Source organism: Arachis ipaensis, chromosome B3 (assembly GCF_059453495.1).
Source record: "Arachis ipaensis isolate K30076 ecotype BB chromosome B3, ASM5945349v1, whole genome shotgun sequence".
Classification (NCBI taxonomy): Eukaryota; Viridiplantae; Streptophyta; class Magnoliopsida; order Fabales; family Fabaceae; genus Arachis; species Arachis ipaensis.
The window spans coordinates 125,392,346-125,419,612 of NC_142438.1; the positions used below are offsets into that span (position 1 = coordinate 125,392,346).

The 27,267-nt window shown below is 38.2% G+C and overlaps 1 protein-coding gene across 1 annotated transcript in view; it reads right to left on the bottom strand.

The window, feature by feature from the left end:
• Positions 1-222: 222 nt before the first annotated feature.
• The window catches only part of LOC148572365 (uncharacterized), a 33,230-nt gene continuing 6,185 nt past the window's right edge, over positions 223-27,267 (bottom strand). The window contains exons 4-7 of the mRNA XM_088507472.1: positions 5,051-5,109; positions 4,150-4,906; positions 3,352-3,882; positions 223-3,141 (exon numbers count right to left, since the gene is read on the bottom strand). Of these exons, the coding sequence (XP_088363598.1) occupies positions 223-3,141; positions 3,352-3,882; positions 4,150-4,906; positions 5,051-5,109 (4,266 nt within the window). The remainder of the gene's footprint in view (positions 3,142-3,351; positions 3,883-4,149; positions 4,907-5,050; positions 5,110-27,267) is intronic.

Consider the following 27,267-nt stretch of genomic DNA (forward strand, 5'->3'; position numbering starts at 1 on the left):
AGCTATAGCTCGTCTTGCCGCTACTTGTTGTAATGCGGATATGTCCCGAGTTTCTTCTATCAGGTCTAGTTCGGTTCTTCTACTTTGGGTGTTGTTGCTTTCATCTGCGTTTGTAGTTCTGGTGTTTTAGAGGGATACTTCAATTGGTATCATTGCATCACTTCCGTAGACGAGCCTGAATGGTGTTTCCTTTGTTGTTGATTGTTCGGTTGTGTTATAGCTTCATAGCACCTCTGGGATGAGTTCGGCCCATTCTCCTTTTGAGTCGTCGAGCTTCTTTTTGAGACCCTGCAAGATAATCTTATTGGCAGCTTCGGCTAGGCCGTTAGTTTGTGGATGTTCGACAGAGGAGAATTGTTGAACTATTTTGAAATTTTGTAAAAAAATTGTAAATTTCTGATCTATAAATTGTCTACCATTGTCGGTGATGATGGATTGAGGTATACCAAAACGGCATATTATATTTTTCCATACAAAAGAAATCATTTTTTCAGAAGTGATTTTTGCCAATGGTGCGGCCTCTATCCATTTTGTGAAGTAATCTATGGCGACAATTAAAAATTTAACCTGGCCTAGAGCGGGTGGGAATGGTCCGAGGATATCCAGCCCCCATTTGTTGAATGGCCAGCATATCTCGGACGTGTGTAACTGCTCGGCTGGGCTGTGGATGATAGGTGCGTGGCGTTGGCAGTGGTCGTAATGTTTGACTTTATTCGTGCAGTCTTGTTGTAACATCGGCCAATAGTAGCCGGCTCGGAGGATTTTGGCGGCGAGGCTTCGGCCGCCGATGTGTGTGCCACAGACTCCTTCATGGACTTCATCTATTGCCAGTTTGGCGTCTGCTGTATTTAGACATCGTAGCAATGGTCTTGTGAAGCCTCTTTTGTATAGGTCGGTTCCGAGCATGGTGTAGAAACTCGCTCTTCGTTTGAATCTTTGTTGGTCGTGGACATCGTTGGGGATATTCCCTGTTTGCAAGTAAGTGATGAAGGGTGATCTCCAGTCATCTTCCTGTGAAATGTTCAATATAACACTAGGTTCTTCGAGTGTTAGTTGGGATAAAATAGGTGGCGTGGTTTGACTTCTTGTTGTGGCTAATTTTGAGAGGATATCTGCTCTGTCGTTCTGTTCCTGGGGTATATGAAATATGTTGAATTTTTGGAAATATTTGACAAGGTGGTTGGTAATGATGTTGTATTTTTCTAATAACGGGTCTTTTATCTGAAAAATACCTGTTACCTGTTGTACTACCAGCAGAGAGTCGCATTTGACATCTAAATGTGTTATTCCCATTGTTTGGGCTAATCGAAGTCCTGCAATTAGAGCTTCATACTCTGCTTGGTTGTTGCTTGCGTGAAATGTGAATTGCAAGGATTGCTCGAACTGTGTTCCATGTTCGTCTTCGAGGAGTATTCCTGCTCCGGAGCCTTTGCTGTTTGAAGCTCCATCGACGTATAGTGTCCATGTGTTGCTTTTGGGGTCTTGTTCTTCTGTAGTGAGCTCTGCAATGAAGTCGGCTAGTGCTTGGGATTTTATGGCTCCTCTGGATTCGTATTGTATATCGTATTCTGACAGCTCAATCGACCATTTGATCAGCCTTCCTGCTAGCTCGGGTTTTGCCAGTATTTGTCTTAAAGGTTGTTTGGTTCGGACCACGATGGTGTGACTTTGGAAGTAGTGTCGTAGGCGTCTAGCTGTCGTGATCAGGGCTAGAGCTAGTTTCTCTATTTTCGGGTAACGGACCTCGGCATTCTGTAATGACTTACTGACGAAGTATACCGGATTTTGTTGTCTTGCTGCTTCTGTTACTAAGACAGGGCTTATAGCATGGTTAGTAATGGATAAATATAGATAGAGTGGTTTACCTGTTTCTGGAGTTTGTAGGATTGGGGGAGCTGAGAGTATATCTTTGAGCTCAGTGAAGGCCTTTTCACAATCCTCGGTCCATTTGAACTCCTGTCGTTTCCTTAGATTTTTGAAAAAATGGTGGGATCTGTGAGCTGTCTGAGGTAGGAATCTGGCTAGTGCTGCGAGCTGGCCAGTTAATTGCTGGACCTCCTTCACTGTCTTTAGGCTTCGCATATTCAGGATTGCTTGGCATTTTTCTGGGTTTGCCTCTATACCTCGGCAGGTGAGCATGAAGTCGAGGAACTTACCACTTTGTACTTCGAATGCGCATTTATCTGGGTTGAGCTTCATGTTGTATTTTCGGAGTTGTTGGAATATCTCTGTTAGATCTTCAATGTGTTTTGACGTGTCCTTTGATTTGGCCACCATATCGTCAACATAGACTTCTATGTTTCGTCCGATTTGATTTGTGAAAATTTTGTCCATTAGTCGTTGGTAAGTAGCACCTGCATTCTTCAGCCCAAATGGCATGACCTTATAGCAAAAATTTCCGTTATCAGTAATGAAAGCAGTTTTATCTTGGTCGGTTTTATGCATGAGGATTTGGTTATAGCCAGAATAGGCGTCCATAAAACTTAAGCATTGAAAACCAGAGGAATTGTCGACAAGCTTGTCAATGCATGGGAGGGGGTATGCGTCCTTTGGACAGGCCTTGTTGAGGTCTGTATAGTCCACACACATCCTCCACTTACCATTGTTCTTTCTTACCATTACCACGTTGGCTAACCAGGTGGAGTATCTGAGTTCTTTGATGAAGCCAGCGTTGAGTAGCTTCTGAGTCTCTTCTAAGGAGGCTGCTCTCTTATCAATGTCGAGGTGTCGTTTCTTTTGTGCTATGGGTTTGACTGCTGGATTGATGGTCAGCCTATGACAGATGACGTTAGGGTCTATTCCTGGCATGTCTGTTGGGGTCCATGTGAATAGGTCGGCATTTTTTATTAATAGTTCGGTCAGTTGGTTCCGCTCTTGTTCCTTAAGCGCGCTGCCGAGGTATGTGTATTTGGATTTGTCTTCCTTGTGTAGTTGTACCTTTGTGAGATCGTCTGTTGGCATTGGTCGCTCGCTATGGTTGTATCTGGGGTCTAGGTCAGCCAGGGCAGGCAGCTGATCCGAGTTATATACTGCCTGGATGTATTGCTGCTCTGTTTGTTTTGGCTGTTCATTCTTCAGGCTGGCGTTGTAACATTGTCTAGCCTCTCTCTGGTCTCCATGGATAGTAACAACTTTGTTGTCCTGTGAAAGAAACTTAACACACAAATGCACAGTGGAAACAATGGCATTGAATGCATTCAAGGATGGTCTGCCTAGAATGATGTTATATGGACTTCTGCAATCTACCACAAGATACTGTATATTTACGGTCTTACTGTTGGGGTATTCCCCGAAAGTGGTTTGTAACTAGATATAACCACGGATGGAGACACGCTCACCCGAGAAACCTACCAGCTCTCCAGAGGATGGTTGGAGGTTCTTGTCGCTGAGCTTCATCTTTTGAAAAGTTGAATAGAAAAGTACGTCTGCGCTACTTCCTGGGTCTATTAGGATCTTTTTTACTAACGGTTCTCCGACTTGTGCTGTGATGACGACCGGGTCATCCAAGTTTCTGTCGTTTGCTTTGTAGTCGTTGGGGGAGAATGAGATCTCCGGTCTGTCCTCATTGGTCGGTTGGGACATGGCGGATTCTGTTATCGTCATCATAGCTCGGTATGTCCTTTTCCGTGCCGAGTTTGTGCATCCGCCACCTGCAAAACCACCAGAAATGCAGTTTATTATTCTGCGCAGTGGATTGATATCATTGTCTACCTTTTTCCCCTTGTCCCGGGGGTTAGCGGTTGTCTTGGGTTGTTGGCCGTGGTCATCTGTGCTTTGCTTCCTTCCTCGGGTCTCGATGTATTTATCCAGCAACCCTTGGCGGGCGAGCTTTTCGAGGACATCCTTTGCTATGACGCAATCGTCCGTGGTGTGGCCGTACTTCTGGTGGAAAGCACAGTATTTTGATCTGTCCACATGACGCTGGTCTTGGTACGTGCCAGCCCTGTTAGGGGGTTTGATTAGCTTTGAGTGTAGTATATCTTTTATGATGTCCTCCCTTTTTGTGTTGAAGGGAGTGTAATTGTCGAATTTGGGTGTTAGCCGGAACGCTTTTGTGTCTGATCTGTTGTTCGGTTGCCTGCTTCGCCTTTCCTCGTCTCTGTTTGGGGTTGATTTGTCTGCTCTTCGTAACGCTCAGAATTCTTCCACCTCGATCTGGGTAGTTGCTTTCTCGCGAAACTCGGCTAGGGTTTTTGGTTTTGCGATGACTATGGATTCTTGGAATTTCCCTGGCCGGAGTCCGCTCTTGAGGGCGTGGAGGTGGACCTCGGGGTTTAAGTTGGGTATTTTATTGGTCGCTTCGGCAAATCTGGTCATGTAATCTTTCAGGCTCTCATTTGGTCCTTGCTTAATGGTGCTTAGGTAGTCCGAGTTGTGAACGTATATCTTGGATGCGGCGAAGTGGTTGACGCACTGATCTGCTAGCTTGTCAAAGTTAGAGATGGAGTCCTCAGGAAGGTTGGAAAACCAAATAAGGGCGGCTCCGTCTAGGAAGGTTGGGAATGTGCGGCATAAGATTTGGTCAGAGTCCTTGTTCATGAACATCATGGCTTGGAATTTTGTGACGTGGACGTTTGGGTCTCCTATTCCGTTGTAGGGCTTTAAAGTTGACGGGAGGGTGAAGTTTTGGGGCATTTCGAAGCTCATGACTTCTTTGGCAAATGGATTAGTCCTCTTTTTGGTATTGGTGGTTTTGGGAATAGTCTGTTTGGCTTCCGAGGTATGCTCGTCTTCGTTGTCCCTATTCTCGACACTTTTGTGTTCTCCCTTGCTTCGATCATGCCCCATCTGTCGTAGAAGGTCGGCCATTTTCTGGTTTTCAGCTCTGAGGGCCTCATTAATAGCCAAAATTTCCGCCTGATTGAAGGAAGGGGCGTGGCTTTGCTCGTCTGCCATCTGTGGTATCCTGCAATGGGAAATGAGGGAGTATACGAAATATGGGAAAAGTGGGGTTAGATAAAAAATCGAACGGCCCCACGGTGGGTGCCAAATGTTCCTGTGTGAAAGTAGACTCCGAGGTATAGCCCGCTCAGCTAACGCTTGAACTGACTTTTCTTGGAGTAAAGAGTGTGGAACGTCGTCTTCTTGTGGGGAGGCGGCGTTGGATACCTGCAAAGGGACTCCAACGCTCAAGTAAGTATAAGTGTGAGAGAGTTTAAAGTAGAAATTAGAATGAATTGCGTACCTCTAGATCAGTAGTTCATTAGTCTTTTATATTGAGTTTGTTTAAGTGATTTGTTATATAAATCAGTTATTCGTATCTTTGTTGCAGGTTTGACGGAATCTGAGATTTGTTGTCATCCGGATTTGTTGGGATGATACTGGCGTTGGATGAGGTAGTTATCTTATCTCTGCCAACTATACTTAGTTCCGAGATTATTGTTGTTGTGGGCCAGGGTTTTAGTAACGGATCAAATATTGTCCTTGATGAAAGAGGTTTGTTATTAAAAGAAATTCTCCTGTACAATCGTCAGTTACTTAATATAAAAAAAACTTCCACCCATTTCAAACAACAATTTCATTAAAAGTTTTCTATTGGATGTAAATCATTGTTGTGGATTTTCAAAGAATAAAGGTAAAATAGTTTAAATATGTATATTATTAAAAAAAATTCCGTACATCCGTCAATTATATTGAATAAAAAAACTTTTACACATCTTTCACTGTTACTTTATTAAAAAAAATTTTATTGGATGTAAATTATTCATGCAGAATTTTTGCGATGGATATGCTTTTGAAAGAATAAAAGTAAAATAGTTTAACAGAGCAATATTTTTTTGTTAAATTACACAGTAATTTTGTACCAATTTATATCATAATTTATTTTTCATATAATATTCATCCATCTAAGATCAATCGTGGAGTACCTTACAAAAATTATATTTCAGTAATTTTTTTATCATATAACCATTTTATATTTTGAAATTCAAAATTTTGTATTTTTATTTTTATTCAAGATTTATTTTTATATTTTATTTTAGTTTTGTTAATAAAAAAGTATTAATATTAGTTTTCTATAAATTAGTTGTTTGAAGAATTACTTATTATAAAAAAAAATTAAGTCTATTTTTTTTATAGGAGTACATATAATTCACTCTTAAATAGAATCAACATAAATATATATTTATTCAATTTTTTAAAATTTATATTAATTATTAAAATAATGATATAATGAATGTACTCCTACAAAAAAATGAAAATAACTTCATAACTATATTTTTTGTTGGAAGGAAACATAACTCAATAAATTTAAAGTCTAATTTAAATAACTATAGTTAAATAAAATAAGTAATAAAAAATGAACATAAAATTTAACTTTTTTGTTATTTGGTATAAAAATAAATCATTGTTCTCATACATAATGACATAGAATTTTAGCATTATCCTTTTCTATATGCATCTATTTTTTTAGTTTTATCCATATTTTTGTGCTTTATTTTAATCTATAACAATATCTATTGAAATATCAGAAAATTTGGTGTCCATCTTTAAATTTCAATATTGTCTTTATCGAAAAGAAAGGTGATGAGTTTGGAAAACTCAAATTTACTTTGATGATGAACAAACATTATTGAAATAATTAATTACAAAATTATTAATTTGATTTTTACTTAACATATGTTAATTAATAATTTTGTGATACAGGTTTTATCATTGGGCCGAATATAAAAGCAGAATTATTGCAAGCCCAATATGATTTAAACAATTCAGCCTTGTTTAATGTTTCCTATATTAAGTGGTTGAAGCAATTTGTGATTATTTGGTGCAGAATTCAAACATTATCATAAGCCCAAAATTGTTTTGCATACTTGGTCCGAAATCAATAAGAAATTGGGCCAGAATGAGTTTTATTGCTACAAGCCCAAGTTGATATTTGTTGCTACATGATCCAATACTTGATCCGAAACATATTGAGAAAGGAAGCAAAAATTGCTTCTTACGGATCCCATTCCTTCCCTTGGGATGGATTTCAAAATTTAATTAGCTAGCATTGGAAACATGAGAGAGATTGTCTTTGATATGATTGATGGCATTGAAAACTACACGCTACTCAGGGAGGTAAAAGCAACTTTGTCCAATTAATTTGTTTAACTCATTTAATTGCTTTCCTTCCAAATTATTTCTTCTCTCTCATCTCTTTCTTCTCTCTCTCGGTCATTTCCATCAGAAAACATGGAAGCATTAGCAAGCTACCAACAAGAAGAAGAAGGAGCTAGTAAAAAGACCATCACAATGATGGCAAGAAAACATAAAAAATGTAGTGGCTAAGATCTGCAACCATGAAAGGAAAGATATGGTGATGAGATCTTGGCTTTTCCATACCAAAAGTGGTTGAAGGAGATTCGGCCAGCAAGGAGAAGATCCTTGGAGGGATGGCTTGTCACTACTTTTGGGTTCACTCATCACAGAAGGTAGCTAGGGTGACTACGTGAGAGAGAAAGCAAAAGTGGAGCAGAAGAAGCCATAATCATCATGAAGCATCAAGGGCCAGAAATCCATCTTGGAGAGCAAGCCAAGGATGGAGTGCTCAGATTGATGAAGAGTGATGACCAAGGAAGGACTAGAGGTAATTGCATGTTGGATTTTGTATGGGTTATCTCTTCTCACTCTCTGGCCGAACCGATTTTGTTCTTGGAGAAGAAGAAGTTGGCTTGGTTTGTTTGGTTTCAACCTTGGAAGGTTCTTCCTATAAGTAAGGGTGAACAGTTAGGGTTGAAGCAAGGAGAAAGTGTGAGAGTGCAAGGCACAGAGTTCTCAGAGCTACCTGAGCTAACAGATTTTTTTCTCCTTCAATGTATTATATTTTGTATTTTTCTATTAAATTTTGTCATGTCTTGAGTCTCATGAAAAAAGGTAAATAGTGAAGTTTGTAATGAAAAAGCCATAGAGCGGAAAAAGATAGAGAGTGCAAAATTAAAAGAAAAAGCCATAGATGTCCTTAGATTTCCTTTGTTCATCTATGTTGTATTTCATGATTCTGTGAAAATCTCCTTGTAAGTTGGGTTAACACTTTACAGTCTGTAATCAAGAAGATTATAGTGAAATTCTATCATGGTTGTGATGGAGACTGGATGTAGGCTGCACTGCACTTAGCAGCTGAACTAGGATATATCTGGGTGTAATTTTCTCTCTTCTCTACTCCATTTCTATTTCTACTGCACAGGAGCTAAAACAAAAATATCTCGTGCCAAGTGACGAGACAAAAATAAAAGTCTCGTGCCAAGTGACAAGACAAAAATAAAAGTCTCATGGCTAGGAACGAGACATAAATCAAAAAGTCTCCTGAAGTTATTTCTAAGACCAGCAAGTGTTACTGAGCGAAAAGGAGGCTAAGATTCAACCCTCCTTCTCTTAGCCACTGAAAACCATCAATTGGTATCAGAGCTTGGTCTCAAAGAAATCAAGCTTTGCAGCTTGGAGAAAAGATCCAAATGGCAGAAAGCAATGGCTCTAATCTGGTGTCCTACAACCTTACAGAAGGACAGTCAAGCAACAGACCGCCTCTTTTCAATGGGAAAAACTATACCTATTGAAAAGAAAGAATGAAGATCTTTGTGCAAGCAGTAGACTACAGACTCTGGAAGATCATCCTGGAAAGTCCTCAATTTCCAACTAACACAAGTGCTGAAGGAGTAGTTACTCTTAAACCAGAAGCAAGCTGGACCGAGGAAGATAGAAAGAAGGTGGAGCTAAATGACAAGGCTGTCAACTTGCTCAACTGTGCTATCAGCTTCGAGGAATACCGACAGGTATCACGATGCACAATGGCAAAGGAAATCTGGGACAAACTGCAAATCACTCATGAAAGAACCACAATTGTAAAGAAGACTCGGACAGATATGTTGAGCAGAGAATATGAAATGTTTGCAATGAAGGAAGGAGAGTCCATTGATGAACTGTTCGAACGATTCAACATCATCATTGTTGGCTTAGATGCTTTGGAAATTACGTATCCTGATTCTGTGCTTGTGAGGAGAGTGTTGAGATGTCTCACAAAAGAGTGGGAAACAAAAGCTTTAATTATTTCTGAGAGCAGTAGCTTAGATTCCATGACATGTGATGATTTGAGAGGAAACCTTCTTACTTTTGAAAACACTTATTTGAAAAAAGATTCAAAAAAGAAAGGAATTGTTTTTTCTTCTGTAACTAACCCTCTGGATGATGAATCCAGTGATAACTCTTCTGAAAATGAGTTTGTGTTATTTGCAAAAAAATTCAGGAAAATAGTGAAGCTCAAAGACAAAGGCGGCAGCTCAAGAAAAATGAAGAAAGACCTTAGTAAAGTAACTTGTTACAACTGCAAGGAAATTGGGTATTTCAAATCTGATTGTCCCAAGTTAAAGAAGGAGGAGAAGCCAAAAAGAGGAAAGAAGAAGGGACTGATGGCTTCATGGGAAGATTTGGAAAATAACTCAGATGATGATGATGAGGAATCTGAAACAAAGTCTCAACCATGCCTTATGGCTGACCTTGTTGAGCAGGTAATTGTTCCCAACCCTGACACTGAATCTCTTCAACTTATGATAGATAATCTTTCTGAAAAAATAAGATGCTTTTTGCTGGATAATCAAGAACTTGAACAACAAATTATCATCCTTAAAGCAGAAAACGGATTTTTAAAAGAAAAGCTAAGGGAGGCCGAAACTGATTGTGATATTGTTGAAGAAAATAAGCAGTTAAAAGCCCAACTTAGGAGCTGTGAAAGTGACCATTCGGTTGTTGCATATGTTGATTGTTTTAGAAGGAATGAAGATTTGCTTAAAGAGGTCAAAAGGCTTAAAGAAGACTTAGCCAAGTTTACACAAAGTTCTGAAAATCTGAATCAAATTTTGGCTTGCCAAAAACCTCTTTATGATAAAGCTGGCTTGGAGTTTCATAAATCTGTTGAAAAATCTAATTTTGAAAATATTGCTTCATCTTCGAATGATACAAGATTTCAAAACCCAAGAAGCTTTAACAAAACAGCAACTCCAAGATTTTGTAGACTATGTAACCGAAATGGACACGTTCCCATACAATGTTTTTTTGGTGAAAGGATGATAGGTGATAAAGTTTACAAGGTTGTTTTTTATTATAATGGCTTAGGACATAAGAGATGGTTTAACGTGAAAGGATCCAAGAAAATTTGGATACCTAAGGTCACTTGAGCTTGTCTTGTAGGTGTGCTTAGCATCCAAACGGAAGGAGAATATGTGGTATATGGATAGCGGATGCTCTAGGCATATGACCAGAAAGACAACCTTCTTCATAAAGCTTGATGTATATGATGGAGGACTTGTCACTTTCGGTGATGATGCAAAAGGAAAAATAGTGGCTGTTGGGAAAGTTGGTAAAAATTTTTCATCTTGTATAAATGAAGTCCTTCTTGTAAATGGTTTGAAACATAATTTACTTAGTGTTAGTCAATTGTGTGATTTGGGCTTTGAAGTTATTTTTAGGAAGCTTGTATATTTGGTTGTTTGTGAGAAAACTGGAGATATTTTATTTGAAGCTAAAAGATGCAATAATGTGTATAGATTGACTCTTGAAGACTTGAAAGAACAAAATGTGACATGTTTTACATCTCTTGAATCTAAAAAATGGCTATGGCATAGAAAGTTGGGTCATGCAAGCATGTATCAAATTTCTAAGCTAGTTAAGAAAAATCTGGTTAGAGGAATTCCAAATATCAAATTTGATAAGGATCTTACTTGTGATGCTTGTCAATTGGACAAACAAGTAAAATCCTCTTTTAAACCAAAAGATGGAATTTCAATCAAAAGGCCATTAGAGATGTTACATATTGATCTTTTTGGTCCAACAAGAACTCAAAGCTTAGGAGGTAAACACTATGGTCTTGTAGTGGTAGATGATTACTCTAGATTTGGTTGGGTACTTTTCCTTGCTCATAAAAATGATGCTTTTCATGCCTTCTCCACTCTTTGCAAGAAAATTCAAAATGAAAAAGATTTAAAAATTGCCTATTTAAGAAGTGATCACGGAAGAGAATTTGAAAACCAAGATTTTGAAAAATTCTGTAATGACTTAGGAATTTCTCATAATTTTTCGTGCCCTAGAACACCTCAACAAAATGGGGTGGTTGAGAGAAGGAATAGAAGCCTTCAAGAGATGACTAGGGCCATGCTTTGTGAGAATGAGATTCCTAAATTTTTATGGGCAGAAGCTGTGAATACGGCTTGTTACATTTTGAATAGGACAATCATTAGAAAAGGGTTGAAGAAAACCCCTTATGAGCTATGGAAAGGAACCCCTCCAAATCTTAAGTACTTTCATGTTTTTGGATGCAAATGCTTTGTACTTAACAATAAAGAAAACCTTGGAAAATTTGATCCAAAATCCTATGAAGGAATGTTTGTTGGATATTCTACCACAAGCAAGGCCTATAGAGTTTATCTCAAAGAACATAGAACCATAGAGAAATCCATACATGTTACTTTTTGTGATTCTAATTTAATTCCCAGTGCTGTGATAGATAATGATTCAGATGGTGAAGAAGCTGGAACAAGTAAAGAAAATCCCAAATCTGCTCAAAATGAGGAATCTACCAGTCCAGTTTTGTCTCGTCAGATTGGAGGAGACATTTCCATTTTATCTCCTGAGCAGACACGAGAAACTGAAACAGTGAGACCACCAGAAACTCATCAAAGCTCAACACCACTTCGGAAGCCTAGAGAATGGAAGTCTATGAGGGGTTATCCTCATGACTTCATAATTGGTGATCCCTCTCAAGGAGTAACAATAAGATCCTCCACCAAAAGGCAATCCGAACCAAGCAATTTTACCCTCTTGTCACAAATGGAGCCCAACAATATCAAACAAGCTCTTGAAGATCCATCTTGGGTCAAAGCAATGCAAGAAGAGCTTGCTCAATTCGACAAGAATAAGGTTTGGACACTAGTACCTCATCCGCATGGTAAGAAAGTTACGGGTACTAAGTGGGTGTTTAAAAATAAACTTAGTGAGGATGGACAAGTTGTTCGTAACAAGGCTAGATTAGTGGCCCAAGGTTACGATCAAGAAGAGGGTATAGATTTTGATGAGTCTTTTGCTCTGGTAGCTAGAATAGAAGCAATTAGGTTGCCTCTTGCCTATGCTGCCCATAAAGGTTTCAAAATGTTTCAAATGGATGTTAAATGTGCTTTCCTTAATGGCTTTATTGATAGAGAAGTGTATGTGGCACAACCCCCCGGTTTTGAAGATAAAGAGTTTCCAAATCATGTTTTCAAACTATCTAAGGCTCTTTATGGTCTTAGACAAGCTCTAAGAGCTTGGTATGAAAGGCTTAGTGCCTTCTTGTTGGAAAATCAATTTCAAAGGGGTACCACCGATACTACTTTATTTATTAAAGCATCTAATGATGATATACTCCTTGTTCAAGTTTATGTTGATGACATTGTGTTTGGATCGGCCAATGTATCTTTGTGTGAAGAGTTTGGAAAACTCATGACTAGTGAGTTTGAGATGAGTTTAATGGGAGAGCTAACTTTCTTTCTCGGCCTTCAAATTAAACAGACTTCTAGTGGTACCTTTATTCACCAAGGAAAGTATGCAAAAGAACTTATCAAAAAGTTTGGCCTAGAAAATTTCAAACCAATGGTACACCAATGCATACTAACACAAAACTTGAAAATGATGATGATGGTCAAGATGTGGATGAAACAAGGTATAAAAGAATGATAGGTTCACTTATGTACCTTACCTCCTCTAGACCGGATATTGTTCAAAGTGTGGGTGTATGTTCAAGGTTTCAATCTCACCCAAAAGAATCCCATCTGTCGGCCGTTAAGCACATCATTAGATACATTAAGGGAACTAGTGATTATGGCTTGTGGTATCCTAAATCTGATGACTTTTGTGCAGTAGGGTTTTGTGATGCAGATTATGCGGGAGATAGGGTGGATAGACGGATTACATCCGGCATGTGTTGCTTCCTTGGAAGCTCACTCAACATGTGGTAAAGCAAAAAGCAAGCCACAATGGCTCTATCCACAGCTGAAGCTGAATATATTTTTGCATCTGCATGTTGTTCACAATTAATTTGGTTAAAAACGCAGTTGGAAGATTACAAATTAAAGATCAATAGTATACCCTTATTTTGTGACAATATGAGTGCTATTAACATTTCAAAAAATCCTGTTTTGCACTCAAGAACCAAGCACATTGAGATAAAAATATCATTTCATTAGAGAACATGTGCAAAAGGGTACTATTGATATTCAATTTGTAAAATCTGAAGACCAACTTGCTGATATTTTTACAAAACCCCTCTATGAAGACAAATTCTTCACATTGAGAAAAAGTTTGGGAATGTTTGATTTATGTTCTATTGATAACTTGTGAAATATTGATTCTGCTCAGTTTTGTCTCGTAGGAATGGACGAGATAAAAATAAATGTGTTGGAAGGGCTGTGATTAAGGGGGAGTCAGTGCCAAAGTTAATTCTCATGGGTCCCACCAAATTTCCTTGACCCAATCTGACCGTTTTGTTAGTTTCTCATTTTTTAAATCACAATCTCTTTGTTGTCTCATCAAATCTTGTTGGAAGAAGCATGGTGTCAAATCAAATATTTTCCTTCCAACTAATCTCTTGATTCAAGGAAACTCCTTTTTCGGTTTTTAGAAACCTCCCTGGTTAATAACCGCGCCCTTGATGGTCATTAACTCCCTCCACTATCTCTTTCCAATCAACATTTAATGTCCCTCTAACCTCCCTCCACTCACCTCACCCTTCGGCCTTCTCTTCAACTTCCATCACCATTCATCTTCTTCATAATGAAAAAGAAGACAGCACCGAGAAAGAGCGAAAGAATTCGTCTCTCTCAAAAGCCTTCCACTCCCCAAACGCACACACACATACACATTCACTCCACTTCTTCATCTTCTCCTTCACCTCCCACCAAGAAATCCGAACTAATGAGGCGCAAAGTAATAGCCCAGAAATATTCTAGAAGGAGGAAAAGTGACAAGAACAAGGAACCAAGCATGGAAGAAGAGAAAGAGGAATCTCATACATCACCCCCTCCATCACCACCGAAGAAGTCCACTCCACATGCATCTGAAAAAAGCTCTCAGAAGACCAAAGATTTTGTGTTTCACGAGACCAGGGAACCTGCAAGCCTTGGATCAATAGATTTCAAGAACAAATTTCATAAACCACATTCTCATTTGATCCTTCAAGGTTTTCTACATGTGCATTCTATGAATTCCACCAGGAGGTTTTGGAAAAGCGGCATCTGTGTCCCTCATACTTGGTGAATCTTGATTCTCTGGCTGCCAAAGGGATCAATTTACATCCTCTGTTTGACAATCTCAAATGGTCCACATTGCTCCTCATTCATAAAATGGTTTACCCAGGGTTGGTAAGACAATTTTATGCTAATCTGAGATTCATTGATGGTAGTCTTCGCTCCTACGTGAAGCGTGTGCATATCACTATGAATACTGAGACCATCGGCTCTGCCCTTGGATACAAGGATGAAGGACCGAGGGTATACATGACTGATAAATGGGATGCACATGTTGGGGTCATGATGATTGGATTTTTGATGGTTTAGAATTTCACAAATGAAATCTCGTTGCAAGTATAGTTTCTAAACCAATCACTAATCCTTTCATACAAAAAGTTGTTTGTTACTAAAATAAACCCCTAAAATTTATAAACCGAAGTATTCAAACCTCGGGTCGTTCTCCCTAGGAATTACAATAAAGTGTCTTGTTATTGGTTGTGAGTTATATTTGGGGTTTTGATATGAAGCATGAAAGATAAATGGTAAGAAAGTAAACTAATGGCTAAAAAGGTCTTGGCAAGGGTTGGTGGTCAAAGATCTCTATCCTAATCACTAACCACAATATGAGAATTGGCAAGGATTAATCTCATTAAATCATCCTCTAACTAGTAGTAAAGGAAAGTCAAATGAGCTATATCAATCCTAGTCCATAAGTCCTAACTCTCCACTAATTCAATTAGTGAGAACTAGAGTCAATGAATCCCAATCATCAATTACTTGGACATTAGTAACTCAAGAGTTCCTAAGTTACCTTTCCAAGCCAAGAACATAAAACTCTACTCTAAAATCCAACCAAGCATTTCATCAAACACTTGGAAGGCATAAAAGGAAAGCATAGTAAGATTGCAAGAAAAGTAAATCTACACTACTCAATTTGCAAGGAATTAAACAACAACAAATCAAATGAAAACAATTATTATGATTTACCTTGAATTGAATTGAAAGAGAAAGGGAGGAACAAAAGTAGATCTACAACAAAATGCAAGAACAACATAAAGGAAATTACAACAAAAGGATGGAAGAAGAATGAATGTAACAACAAGGAATTGAGAAGATAGAAGTAGAAGAAGATGAATTGAAATCTAGATCTAAGAACTAAGCCTAATCCTAATTCTAGAGAGAAGTGAGAGCTTCTCTCTCTAGAAACTAATTACAAAGCTAAACTAAACTAATTGGTAACTAACACCTAAAGTAAAAAAGTATATTCATTCCCCCTTCAATCCTTGGCTTAAATAGCATCAGAAATGAGTTGGATTGGGCCCACAAGGCTTTAGAATTCGCTGGCCACGTTTTGCTTTAAGTGAACTAGGTGGCAGCAACGGCGCGTGCGCGTACTTTGCACGTGCGCGCCACCATACGTGGTTCAACCATAGCAAATCTTATATCGTTTCGAAGCCCCGGATGTTAGATTTCCAACCCAACTGGAACCGCATCATTTGGACCTCTGTAGCTCAAGTTATGGCCGATTAAGTGCGAAGAGGTCGGCTTGACAGCTTTCCGGTTCTTCCATTTCTTCATGAGTTCTCCAACTTTTCATGCTTTCTTTCTTCATTCCCTTGATCCAATCTTTGCCTCCTAAACCTTAAATCACTTAAAAAACATATCAAGGCATCTAATAGAATCAAGGTGAATTAAATTTAGCTATTTTGAGTCCTAAAAAGCATGTTTTCACATTCAAGCACAATTAAAGGAGAATATACAAAACCATGCTATTTCATTGAATAAATGTGGGTAAAAGGTGATAAAATCCCCAAAAATCAATACAAAACAAACCGTCAAATTGGGGTTTGTCAACCTCCCCACACTTAAACCAAGCATGTCCTCATGCTTAAACCAAGAATGAAGTAAGGGTATGGCATTTATTCAATGGAAACTAACTAAATGCAATCTACCTATATGCAACTATCTAAATGAATGCAAGTGCTTGGTCAAAATAAATCAATTCCCAAGAAACATATATGCACAAGGGCTAAGGACTAGCAAGTCTAATCCACAATTGAATTGAGTTATTAAATATTTTTACAAACTTGCATGAAGAATGATGATCATAGGTGAAAACATGTAATTGAGCATCAAACCCTCACCGGATGTGTTTGCACTCTATTTGCTCAAGTGTTTAGGGTTGATTCACTCAATTCTCCTCTATTTCATGCTTTCCAAGATTTGTTTTTCTTCTAACAATCAACAATTATTCAATGCATGCATACATGTATCATGAGGTCTTTTCATTGGTTGTAATGGGGTTAGGGTCAAGGTAGGATGCATATTTGGTCAAGTGAGCTTGAAATTTGAATCTTTGATAAGCTTAAACTTCCCACCTAACCTATGACATCCTATACAATTAAGTTCTAATCTAACTACCCATTTTTCACCTTTTCACATACTCATGCATTTTCTTTTCATTTCACAACTCATATGCATTGATCTTATTGAGCTTCACCTTGGGGCATTTTGTCCCCTTTTTATTTCTTTCTTTTTCGTTTTCTTTCTTTTTCCATTTTTTTCTATACTTTTCATATATTTTTTTTTGTTTTTCTCATTTTTTTCTTTCTTTCAAACTATATACAAGAGTACCAATGCATAAGGTCTATACATTTAATCAATACATGAGCATGTACCCAATTCCCAATATTTACAGTAATAATACAAAACTACCCTTTTGTTCACCCAATGTCCCAAGGTTCCCACACTTGAATGATACACACACTTTAGCCTAAGCTAATCAAAGATCCAAATAAGGACATTTATTGTTTTTCGCTTTAAGGCTTGTAATGTGCTAAATTAAGAACAAGTGGGTTAATCGTAGGCTCAAATTTGGCTAACAATGGAAGATAAAAGGTAAGGCTATTTGGGTAAGTGAGCTAATAAAATGATGGCCTCAATCATATAAATGCATGAATACACAAAATAATGGACATAAAGAATCAAACAAATCAAAGATTACAATCATAGAAAGAGAATAATGCACACAAGAAGGAAAAATAAGTGGTTATAAGATGTAACCACACCGTTAGGCTCAAATCTCACAAGCTTGTGTTCTTAGCTCAAAACATGATCCATAATATATATAATTCAAGCAAGTTCTATGAAAAGTTTTTCACTCAAATCAATTGGCGCCCTATAGATAGAAATCATTGGAAAATTCTCATTATTTTGACTAAGCTTATTGTGTATGCATATGCAAAAATAAGAAAATGCAAGTAAAAATCCTAAAATCCTAGAATGAAATGCAAAAGTATTGGAGTTAGAAATTTGTCACCCAAGATTGCCGATCGGTCAGACGACCTCCCCACACTTAAAAGTTTGCACCGTCCTCGGTGCACTCAAAGATAAGCAAGGGGGTACGGCGACTCTCCGGATTGCTATGTGTTCTTTCTTCTGCTTCCATGGTTGCTTGTGGTGCATTCGTTATGAAAAACAAAAATACAACACCATAAGATGAGAAGATATAAAAGCAAGGAAGCATACATTGTTGGAATGAGGTAAATCACTAGAATGAGGTGAGTGAATTAGTGTGACATTAAGAAATATTAGGTGTGTGAATTCTAAATTACATGGTTTAGAATACACATTAGCATAAAAGCTATGTCACAAAAGAAGCATGCATTGTACTCATTCTAGTGTGCTTGAGATGCTTTAAGTAGGCTTGTAAGGTAAGACAAGCATTAGAGAAGCATGAAGGCATTCAAGTCAAACATATGGATGGATATAATCATAAAATACAATGCATTAAGGTAAATGCTCAACATTATCCATCAAGAGATTGCCTAATCAAAGAATACGGTTCAAATCACATGGTGGCTAGCTACAACATGCAATTCAAAAGAGTTATAAGCTCGAAGACAATTCTCATCACTTGGTATTTTTCAAAAGGTAAGCATGAAGAACTCAAAACCAAGTAACAAAATATAACCTCAATCATAGAATCCAACAAAGATTATCTAAAATTATTCATGCTAAAATAGCATTTAGGCAATAAGGGCTATAGCAATGTATAGTAAACAAAGTCAATACTCCAACACTTATGATGAAAAGAGAGAAAATAAAGTGAAAACTAAACTAAAACTAACTAATCAACTAACTAACTAACTAATTTGTTAACTAAAATAAATGGTTGTCAATGGTGTTTGGAAGTGTTGGATGAGGGGTAGGAGGAGGGAAGAAGAAAGGAAAAAGGGAGAAATGGAAGGAGGAGAAGAAAAGAAATGGATGGAAGAAAGGGCATCCACGCGCACGCACGCATGGTGCGCGCGCGTCGTTGGCTTATTTCGAGAGTGACGCGTACGCGTCATGTGCGCGTACGCGTGAGTAGGGTTTGTGCCAGAGGCACAACGTTGGCTCGGCGCAGGCACAACTCTCTGGAAAATGTATGGAGGTTGGAACTTCTCAATCCGCGCGTACGCACGCATGGCGCGCGCGCGTGGATGGTCGAAAATGCTGGAAGTGCGCGTACGCGTCATGTACGCGTACGCGTGGATGGTGCTCTGTTTTTCAAAAATTTTTTTCTATGTTTTTGCACCAATCCAAGCATTCCAAACCTCCAAACAGCTACCAAAACACCATAAAACCTTATTTAGCATACTTAGACTACCAAACATACTTAACTAACTAAACAAAATATGAAATGAAACTAATTCTACCAATATATACAAAAGAGAAAATGAAAGGATTTTACCATGGTGGGTTGTCTCCCACCTAGCACTTTTGTTTATTGTCCTTAAGTTGGACTTATGGGGAGCTTCTCTCAAGGTGGCTTGTGCTTGTACTCATCTTGGAACTTCCACCAATGCTTGGACTTCCAATAAGCTCCATCATTCAAGATTAATATCTCCAAGCTTTGATGGACTTCTTCACAAACCATGGGCTCCCAATGTTGATCCTCATGTGTTCCCGGATCCCATATTTTGTCTTCACACCCATCTCCAAGTTGATTATCATTAATCCATGTGGGTGGTGAGCAAGGTGAATTCTCAACAAAGTGACTAAACATCCTTCTAGACCCATGTACTCTAGTTATACACCAACATTTGCTATCAAGCTTTGGACATGTGACCATAATGAACCTAGAAGGATGCTTCCAACCACTAACCATCTCCTTTTTACTCCTAAAGCCACTAATTTTTCTAAGTTGACCATCCGTCTCAAGCAAACCATATTCAAGGGGGAATAACAAAGCTTAAGTATAAGGAATTTACCCACTTGAATGAGAGAATGGATGGTGGTGGCTTGGGGAGAGGTATCTCCAATGTGCTTGCAAGCTCTACTCCCTTGTTTGCTTCCTTGTCAATCTCCACCTCTTCATAAACTTCTTCATTTTCAATCCTTTGTTCATCAACTTCCTCTAACTCTTCAACATCACTCAAGTCATAAATGGGAGGTTGAGAGAAATCTACCTCCACATTGCTTTCTATCTCATTGGGAGAAGGTTCTTCAAATTCAAAGGATTCACCACCAAGATGGTTGGATGCATGATCTTCATCACCAAGGGAACTCAATTCTTGCTTCATTCTTTCCAAGTCTTCATTCAAAAATTGTTTTGGAGGTTGTGCACTTTCCTCCTCAACATCAAATTTACTCTTCTTGGAGGGATTTTCTTTGATTTTAGCTTCCCATGGAGGTTCCGCATCTCCTAAGTCGTCAACCACTTCTTCCTTTTCTTTAATAATCATAGGCTCCTCCAATTGTTCTAATACAAAGTGGCATTCCTCCTTTTCCACCGGAGTTTTCAATCTCTCCTTCATGCTATGCTCTTCTTGAGCCATGGGAGTTCCTTGAGTGTCCAAAAGTTGGGATGCTAGCCGGTTTACCACCTCATCCAAGGCGGTCATGAATTGTTGCACATCCCTTGTCATCTCCTCATGTCCTTGAAGAAGAACACCAAGGGTTCCATCCATTAGAGGTTGGAGTGGATAAGAAGGTTCATTGTCTTGGAGAAAGGGTTCATTATAGGAAGGTGGTTCTTCTTGGTGAGGTGGTGGTGTGTATTGAAGTGGTTCTTGGGAGTAGTAATCTTGGAATTGTGGTTCCATGTATGGCTCATATGGTTCAAAAGGAGGTTGGTATGGTGGGTAAGGATCATGGTCATATGGAGGTGTTTGTTGAAAATAGGCTTGTGAGTGTGGTTGAGGTTCATGTTGAGGATATGACTCATAGGCATATGGTGGTGGTTCTTGAAAGTCACAAGGAGATTCACCATAGCCATTGGATTGATATGCATCATAGAATGGCTCTTCTTCATAGTGCATTGGTGGAGGTTGTTGCCAAGAGGATTGATCATAAGCATATGGCTCCTCCCACCTTTGGTTATCCCATCCTTGACACACATCTTCATTGTAGCTCCCATCACCTACAACATAGTTGTAATCACACTCATAGCCAAAATGAGAATTCATGGTGAAAAGATAAAATAAAAACAAAAGCTAATAGAAAACAAAAGAAACAAAATTCTACAACTAGCAAATAAAGCAAAAAGCAAGATATTCACACTATTCACATATGTACAATAACCAATAACATAACACCATTGCAATTCCCCGGCAACGGCGCCATTTTGATGATTGGATTTTTGATGGTTTAGAATTTCACAAATGAAATCTCGTTGCAAGTATAGTTTCTAAACCAATCACTAATCCTTTCATACAAAAAGTTGTTTGTCACTAAAACAAACCCCTAAAATTTATAAACCGAAGTATTCAAACCTCGGGTCGTTCTCCCTAGGAATTACAATAAAGTGTCTTGTTATTGGTTGTGAGTTATATTTGGGGTTTTGATATGAAGCATGAAAGATAAATGGTAAGAAAGTAAACTAATGGCTAAAAAGGTCTTGGCAAGGGTTGGTGGTCAAAGATCTCTATCCTAATCACTAACCACAATATGAGAATTGGCAAGGATTAATCTCATTAAATCATCCTCTAACTAGTAGTAAAGGAAAGTCAAATGAGCTATATCAATCCTAGTCCATAAGTCCTAACTCTCCACTAATTCAATTAGTGAGAACTAGAGTCAATGAATCCCAATCATCAATTACTTGGACATTAGTAACTCAAGAGTTCCTAAGTTACCTTTCCAAGCCAAGAACATAAAACTCTACTCTAAAATCCAACCAAGCATTTCATCAAACACTTGGAAGGCATAAAAGGAAAGCATAGTAAGATTGCAAGAAAAGTAAATCTACACTACTCAATTTGCAAGGAATTAAACAACAACAAATCAAATGAAAACAATTATTATGATTTACCTTGAATTGAATTGAAAGAGAAAGGGAGGAACAAAAGTAGATCTACAACAAAATGCAAGAACAACATAAAGGAAATTACAACAAAAGGATGGAAGAAGAATGAATGTAACAACAAGGAATTGAGAAGATAGAAGTAGAAGAAGATGAATTGAAATCTAGATCTAAGAACTAAGCCTAATCCTAATTCTAGAGAGAAGTGAGAGCTTCTCTCTCTAGAAACTAATTACAAAGCTAAACTAAACTAATTGGTAACTAACACCTAAAGTAAAAAAGTATATTCATTCCCCCTTCAATCCTTGGCTTAAATAGCATCAGAAATGAGTTGGATTGGGCCCACAAGGCTTTAGAATTCGCTGGCCACGTTTTGCTTTAAGTGAACTAGGTGGCAGCAACGGCGCGTGCGCGTACTTTGCACGTGCGCGCCACCATACGTGGTTCAACCATAGCAAATCTTATATCGTTTCGAAGCCCCGGATGTTAGATTTCCAACCCAACTGGAACCGCATCATTTGGACCTCTGTAGCTCAAGTTATGGCCGATTAAGTGCGAAGAGGTCGGCTTGACAGCTTTCCGGTTCTTCCATTTCTTCATGAGTTCTCCAACTTTTCATGCTTTCTTTCTTCATTCCCTTGATCCAATCTTTGCCTCCTAAACCTTAAATCACTTAAAAAACATATCAAGGCATCTAATAGAATCAAGGTGAATTAAATTTAGCTATTTTGAGTCCTAAAAAGCATGTTTTCACATTCAAGCACAATTAAAGGAGAATATACAAAACCATGCTATTTCATTGAATAAATGTGGGTAAAAGGTGATAAAATCCCCAAAAATCAATACAAAACAAACCGTCAAATTGGGGTTTGTCAACCTCCCCACACTTAAACCAAGCATGTCCTCATGCTTAAACCAAGAATGAAGTAAGGGTATGGCATTTATTCAATGGAAACTAACTAAATGCAATCTACCTATATGCAACTATCTAAATGAATGCAAGTGCTTGGTCAAAATAAATCAATTCCCAAGAAACATATATGCACAAGGGCTAAGGACTAGCAAGTCTAATCCACAATTGAATTGAGTTATTAAATATTTTTACAAACTTGCATGAAGAATGATGATCATAGGTGAAAACATGTAATTGAGCATCAAACCCTCACCGGATGTGTTTGCACTCTATTTGCTCAAGTGTTTAGGGTTGATTCACTCAATTCTCCTCTATTTCATGCTTTCCAAGATTTGTTTTTCTTCTAACAATCAACAATTATTCAATGCATGCATACATGTATCATGAGGTCTTTTCATTGGTTGTAATGGGGTTAGGGTCAAGGTAGGATGCATATTTGGTCAAGTGAGCTTGAAATTTGAATCTTTGATAAGCTTAAACTTCCCACCTAACCTATGACATCCTATACAATTAAGTTCTAATCTAACTACCCATTTTTCACCTTTTCACATACTCATGCATTTTCTTTTCATTTCACAACTCATATGCATTGATCTTATTGAGCTTCACCTTGGGGCATTTTGTCCCCTTTTTATTTCTTTCTTTTTCGTTTTCTTTCTTTTTCCATTTTTTTCTATACTTTTCATATATTTTTTTTTGTTTTTCTCATTTTTTTCTTTCTTTCAAACTATATACAAGAGTACCAATGCATAAGGTCTATACATTTAATCAATACATGAGCATGTACCCAATTCCCAATATTTACAGTAATAATACAAAACTACCCTTTTGTTCACCCAATGTCCCAAGGTTCCCACACTTGAATGATACACACACTTTAGCCTAAGCTAATCAAAGATCCAAATAAGGACATTTATTGTTTTTCGCTTTAAGGCTTGTAATGTGCTAAATTAAGAACAAGTGGGTTAATCGTAGGCTCAAATTTGGCTAACAATGGAAGATAAAAGGTAAGGCTATTTGGGTAAGTGAGCTAATAAAATGATGGCCTCAATCATATAAATGCATGAATACACAAAATAATGGACATAAAGAATCAAACAAATCAAAGATTACAATCATAGAAAGAGAATAATGCACACAAGAAGGAAAAATAAGTGGTTATAAGATGTAACCACACCGTTAGGCTCAAATCTCACAAGCTTGTGTTCTTAGCTCAAAACATGATCCATAATATATATAATTCAAGCAAGTTCTATGAAAAGTTTTCCACTCAAATCAATTGGCGCCCTATAGATAGAAATCATTGGAAAATTCTCATTATTTTGACTAAGCTTATTGTGTATGCATATGCAAAAATAAGAAAATGCAAGTAAAAATCCTAAAATCCTAGAATGAAATGCAAAAGTATTGGAGTTAGAAATTTGTCACCCAAGATTGCCGATCGGTCAGACGACCTCCCCACACTTAAAAGTTTGCACCGTCCTCGGTGCACTCAAAGATAAGCAAGGGGGTACGGCGACTCTCCGGATTGCTATGTGTTCTTTCTTCTGCTTCCATGGTTGCTTGTGGTGCATTCGTTATGAAAAACAAAAATACAACACCATAAGATGAGAAGATATAAAAGCAAGGAAGCATACATTGTTGGAATGAGGTAAATCACTAGAATGAGGTGAGTGAATTAGTGTGACATTAAGAAATATTAGGTGTGTGAATTCTAAATTACATGGTTTAGAATACACATTAGCATAAAAGCTATGTCACAAAAGAAGCATGCATTGTACTCATTCTAGTGTGCTTGAGATGCTTTAAGTAGGCTTGTAAGGTAAGACAAGCATTAGAGAAGCATGAAGGCATTCAAGTCAAACATATGGATGGATATAATCATAAAATACAATGCATTAAGGTAAATGCTCAACATTATCCATCAAGAGATTGCCTAATCAAAGAATACGGTTCAAATCACATGGTGGCTAGCTACAACATGCAATTCAAAAGAGTTATAAGCTCGAAGACAATTCTCATCACTTGGTATTTTTCAAAAGGTAAGCATGAAGAACTCAAAACCAAGTAACAAAATATAACCTCAATCATAGAATCCAACAAAGATTATCTAAAATTATTCATGCTAAAATAGCATTTAGGCAATAAGGGCTATAGCAATGTATAGTAAACAAAGTCAATACTCCAACACTTATGATGAAAAGAGAGAAAATAAAGTGAAAACTAAACTAAAACTAACTAATCAACTAACTAACTAACTAATTTGTTAACTAAAATAAATGGTTGTCAATGGTGTTTGGAAGTGTTGGATGAGGGGTAGGAGGAGGGAAGAAGAAAGGAAAAAGGGAGAAATGGAAGGAGGAGAAGAAAAGAAATGGATGGAAGAAAGGGCATCCACGCGCACGCACGCATGGTGCGCGCGCGTCGTTGGCTTATTTCGAGAGTGACGCGTACGCGTCATGTGCGCGTACGCGTGAGTAGGGTTTGTGCCAGAGGCACAACGTTGGCTCGGCGCAGGCACAACTCTCTGGAAAATGTATGGAGGTTGGAACTTCTCAATCCGCGCGTACGCACGCATGGCGCGCGCGCGTGGATGGTCGAAAATGCTGGAAGTGCGCGTACGCGTCATGTACGCGTACGCGTGGATGGTGCTCTGTTTTTCAAAAATTTTTTTCTATGTTTTTGCACCAATCCAAGCATTCCAAACCTCCAAACAGCTACCAAAACACCATAAAACCTTATTTAGCATACTTAGACTACCAAACATACTTAACTAACTAAACAAAATATGAAATGAAACTAATTCTACCAATATATACAAAAGAGAAAATGAAAGGATTTTACCATGGTGGGTTGTCTCCCACCTAGCACTTTTGTTTATTGTCCTTAAGTTAGACTTATGGGGAGCTTCTCTCAAGGTGGCTTGTGCTTGTACTCATCTTGGAACTTCCACCAATGCTTGGACTTCCAATAAGCTCCATCATTCAAGATTAATATCTCCAAGCTTTGATGGACTTCTTCACAAACCATGGGCTCCCAATGTTGATCCTCATGTGTTCCCGGATCCCATATTTTGTCTTCACACCCATCTCCAAGTTGATTATCATTAATCCATGTGGGTGGTGAGCAAGGTGAATTCTCAACAAAGTGACTAAACATCCTTCTAGACCCATGTACTCTAGTTATACACCAACATTTGCTATCAAGCTTTGGACATGTGACCATAATGAACCTAGAAGGATGCTTCCAACCACTAACCATCTCCTTTTTACTCCTAAAGCCACTAATTTTTCTAAGTTGACCATCCGTCTCAAGCAAACCATATTCAAGGGGGAATAACAAAGCTTAAGTATAAGGAATTTACCCACTTGAATGAGAGAATGGATGGTGGTGGCTTGGGGAGAGGTATCTCCAATGTGCTTGCAAGCTCTACTCCCTTGTTTGCTTCCTTGTCAATCTCCACCTCTTCATAAACTTCTTCATTTTCAATCCTTTGTTCATCAACTTCCTCTAACTCTTCAACATCACTCAAGTCATAAATGGGAGGTTGAGAGAAATCTACCTCCACATTGCTTTCTATCTCATTGGGAGAAGGTTCTTCAAATTCAAAGGATTCACCACCAAGATGGTTGGATGCATGATCTTCATCACCAAGGGAACTCAATTCTTGCTTCATTCTTTCCAAGTCTTCATTCAAAAATTGTTTTGGAGGTTGTGCACTTTCCTCCTCAACATCAAATTTACTCTTCTTGGAGGGATTTTCTTTGATTTTAGCTTCCCATGGAGGTTCCGCATCTCCTAAGTCGTCAACCACTTCTTCCTTTTCTTTAATAATCATAGGCTCCTCCAATTGTTCTAATACAAAGTGGCATTCCTCCTTTTCCACCGGAGTTTTCAATCTCTCCTTCATGCTATGCTCTTCTTGAGCCATGGGAGTTCCTTGAGTGTCCAAAAGTTGGGATGCTAGCCGGTTTACCACCTCATCCAAGGCGGTCATGAATTGTTGCACATCCCTTGTCATCTCCTCATGTCCTTGAAGAAGAACACCAAGGGTTCCATCCATTAGAGGTTGGAGTGGATAAGAAGGTTCATTGTCTTGGAGAAAGGGTTCATTATAGGAAGGTGGTTCTTCTTGGTGAGGTGGTGGTGTGTATTGAAGTGGTTCTTGGGAGTAGTAATCTTGGAATTGTGGTTCCATGTATGGCTCATATGGTTCAAAAGGAGGTTGGTATGGTGGGTAAGGATCATGGTCATATGGAGGTGTTTGTTGAAAATAGGCTTGTGAGTGTGGTTGAGGTTCATGTTGAGGATATGACTCATAGGCATATGGTGGTGGTTCTTGAAAGTCACAAGGAGATTCACCATAGCCATTGGATTGATATGCATCATAGAATGGCTCTTCTTCATAGTGCATTGGTGGAGGTTGTTGCCAAGAGGATTGATCATAAGCATATGGCTCCTCCCACCTTTGGTTATCCCATCCTTGACACACATCTTCATTGTAGCTCCCATCACCTACAACATAGTTGTAATCACACTCATAGCCAAAATGAGAATTCATGGTGAAAAGATAAAATAAAAACAAAAGCTAATAGAAAACAAAAGAAACAAAATTCTACAACTAGCAAATAAAGCAAAAAGCAAGATATTCACACTATTCACATATGTACAATAACCAATAACATAACACCATTGCAATTCCCCGGCAACGGCGCCATTTTGATGATTGGATTTTTGATGGTTTAGAATTTCACAAATGAAATCTCGTTGCAAGTATAGTTTCTAAACCAATCACTAATCCTTTCATACAAAAAGTTGTTTGTCACTAAAACAAACCC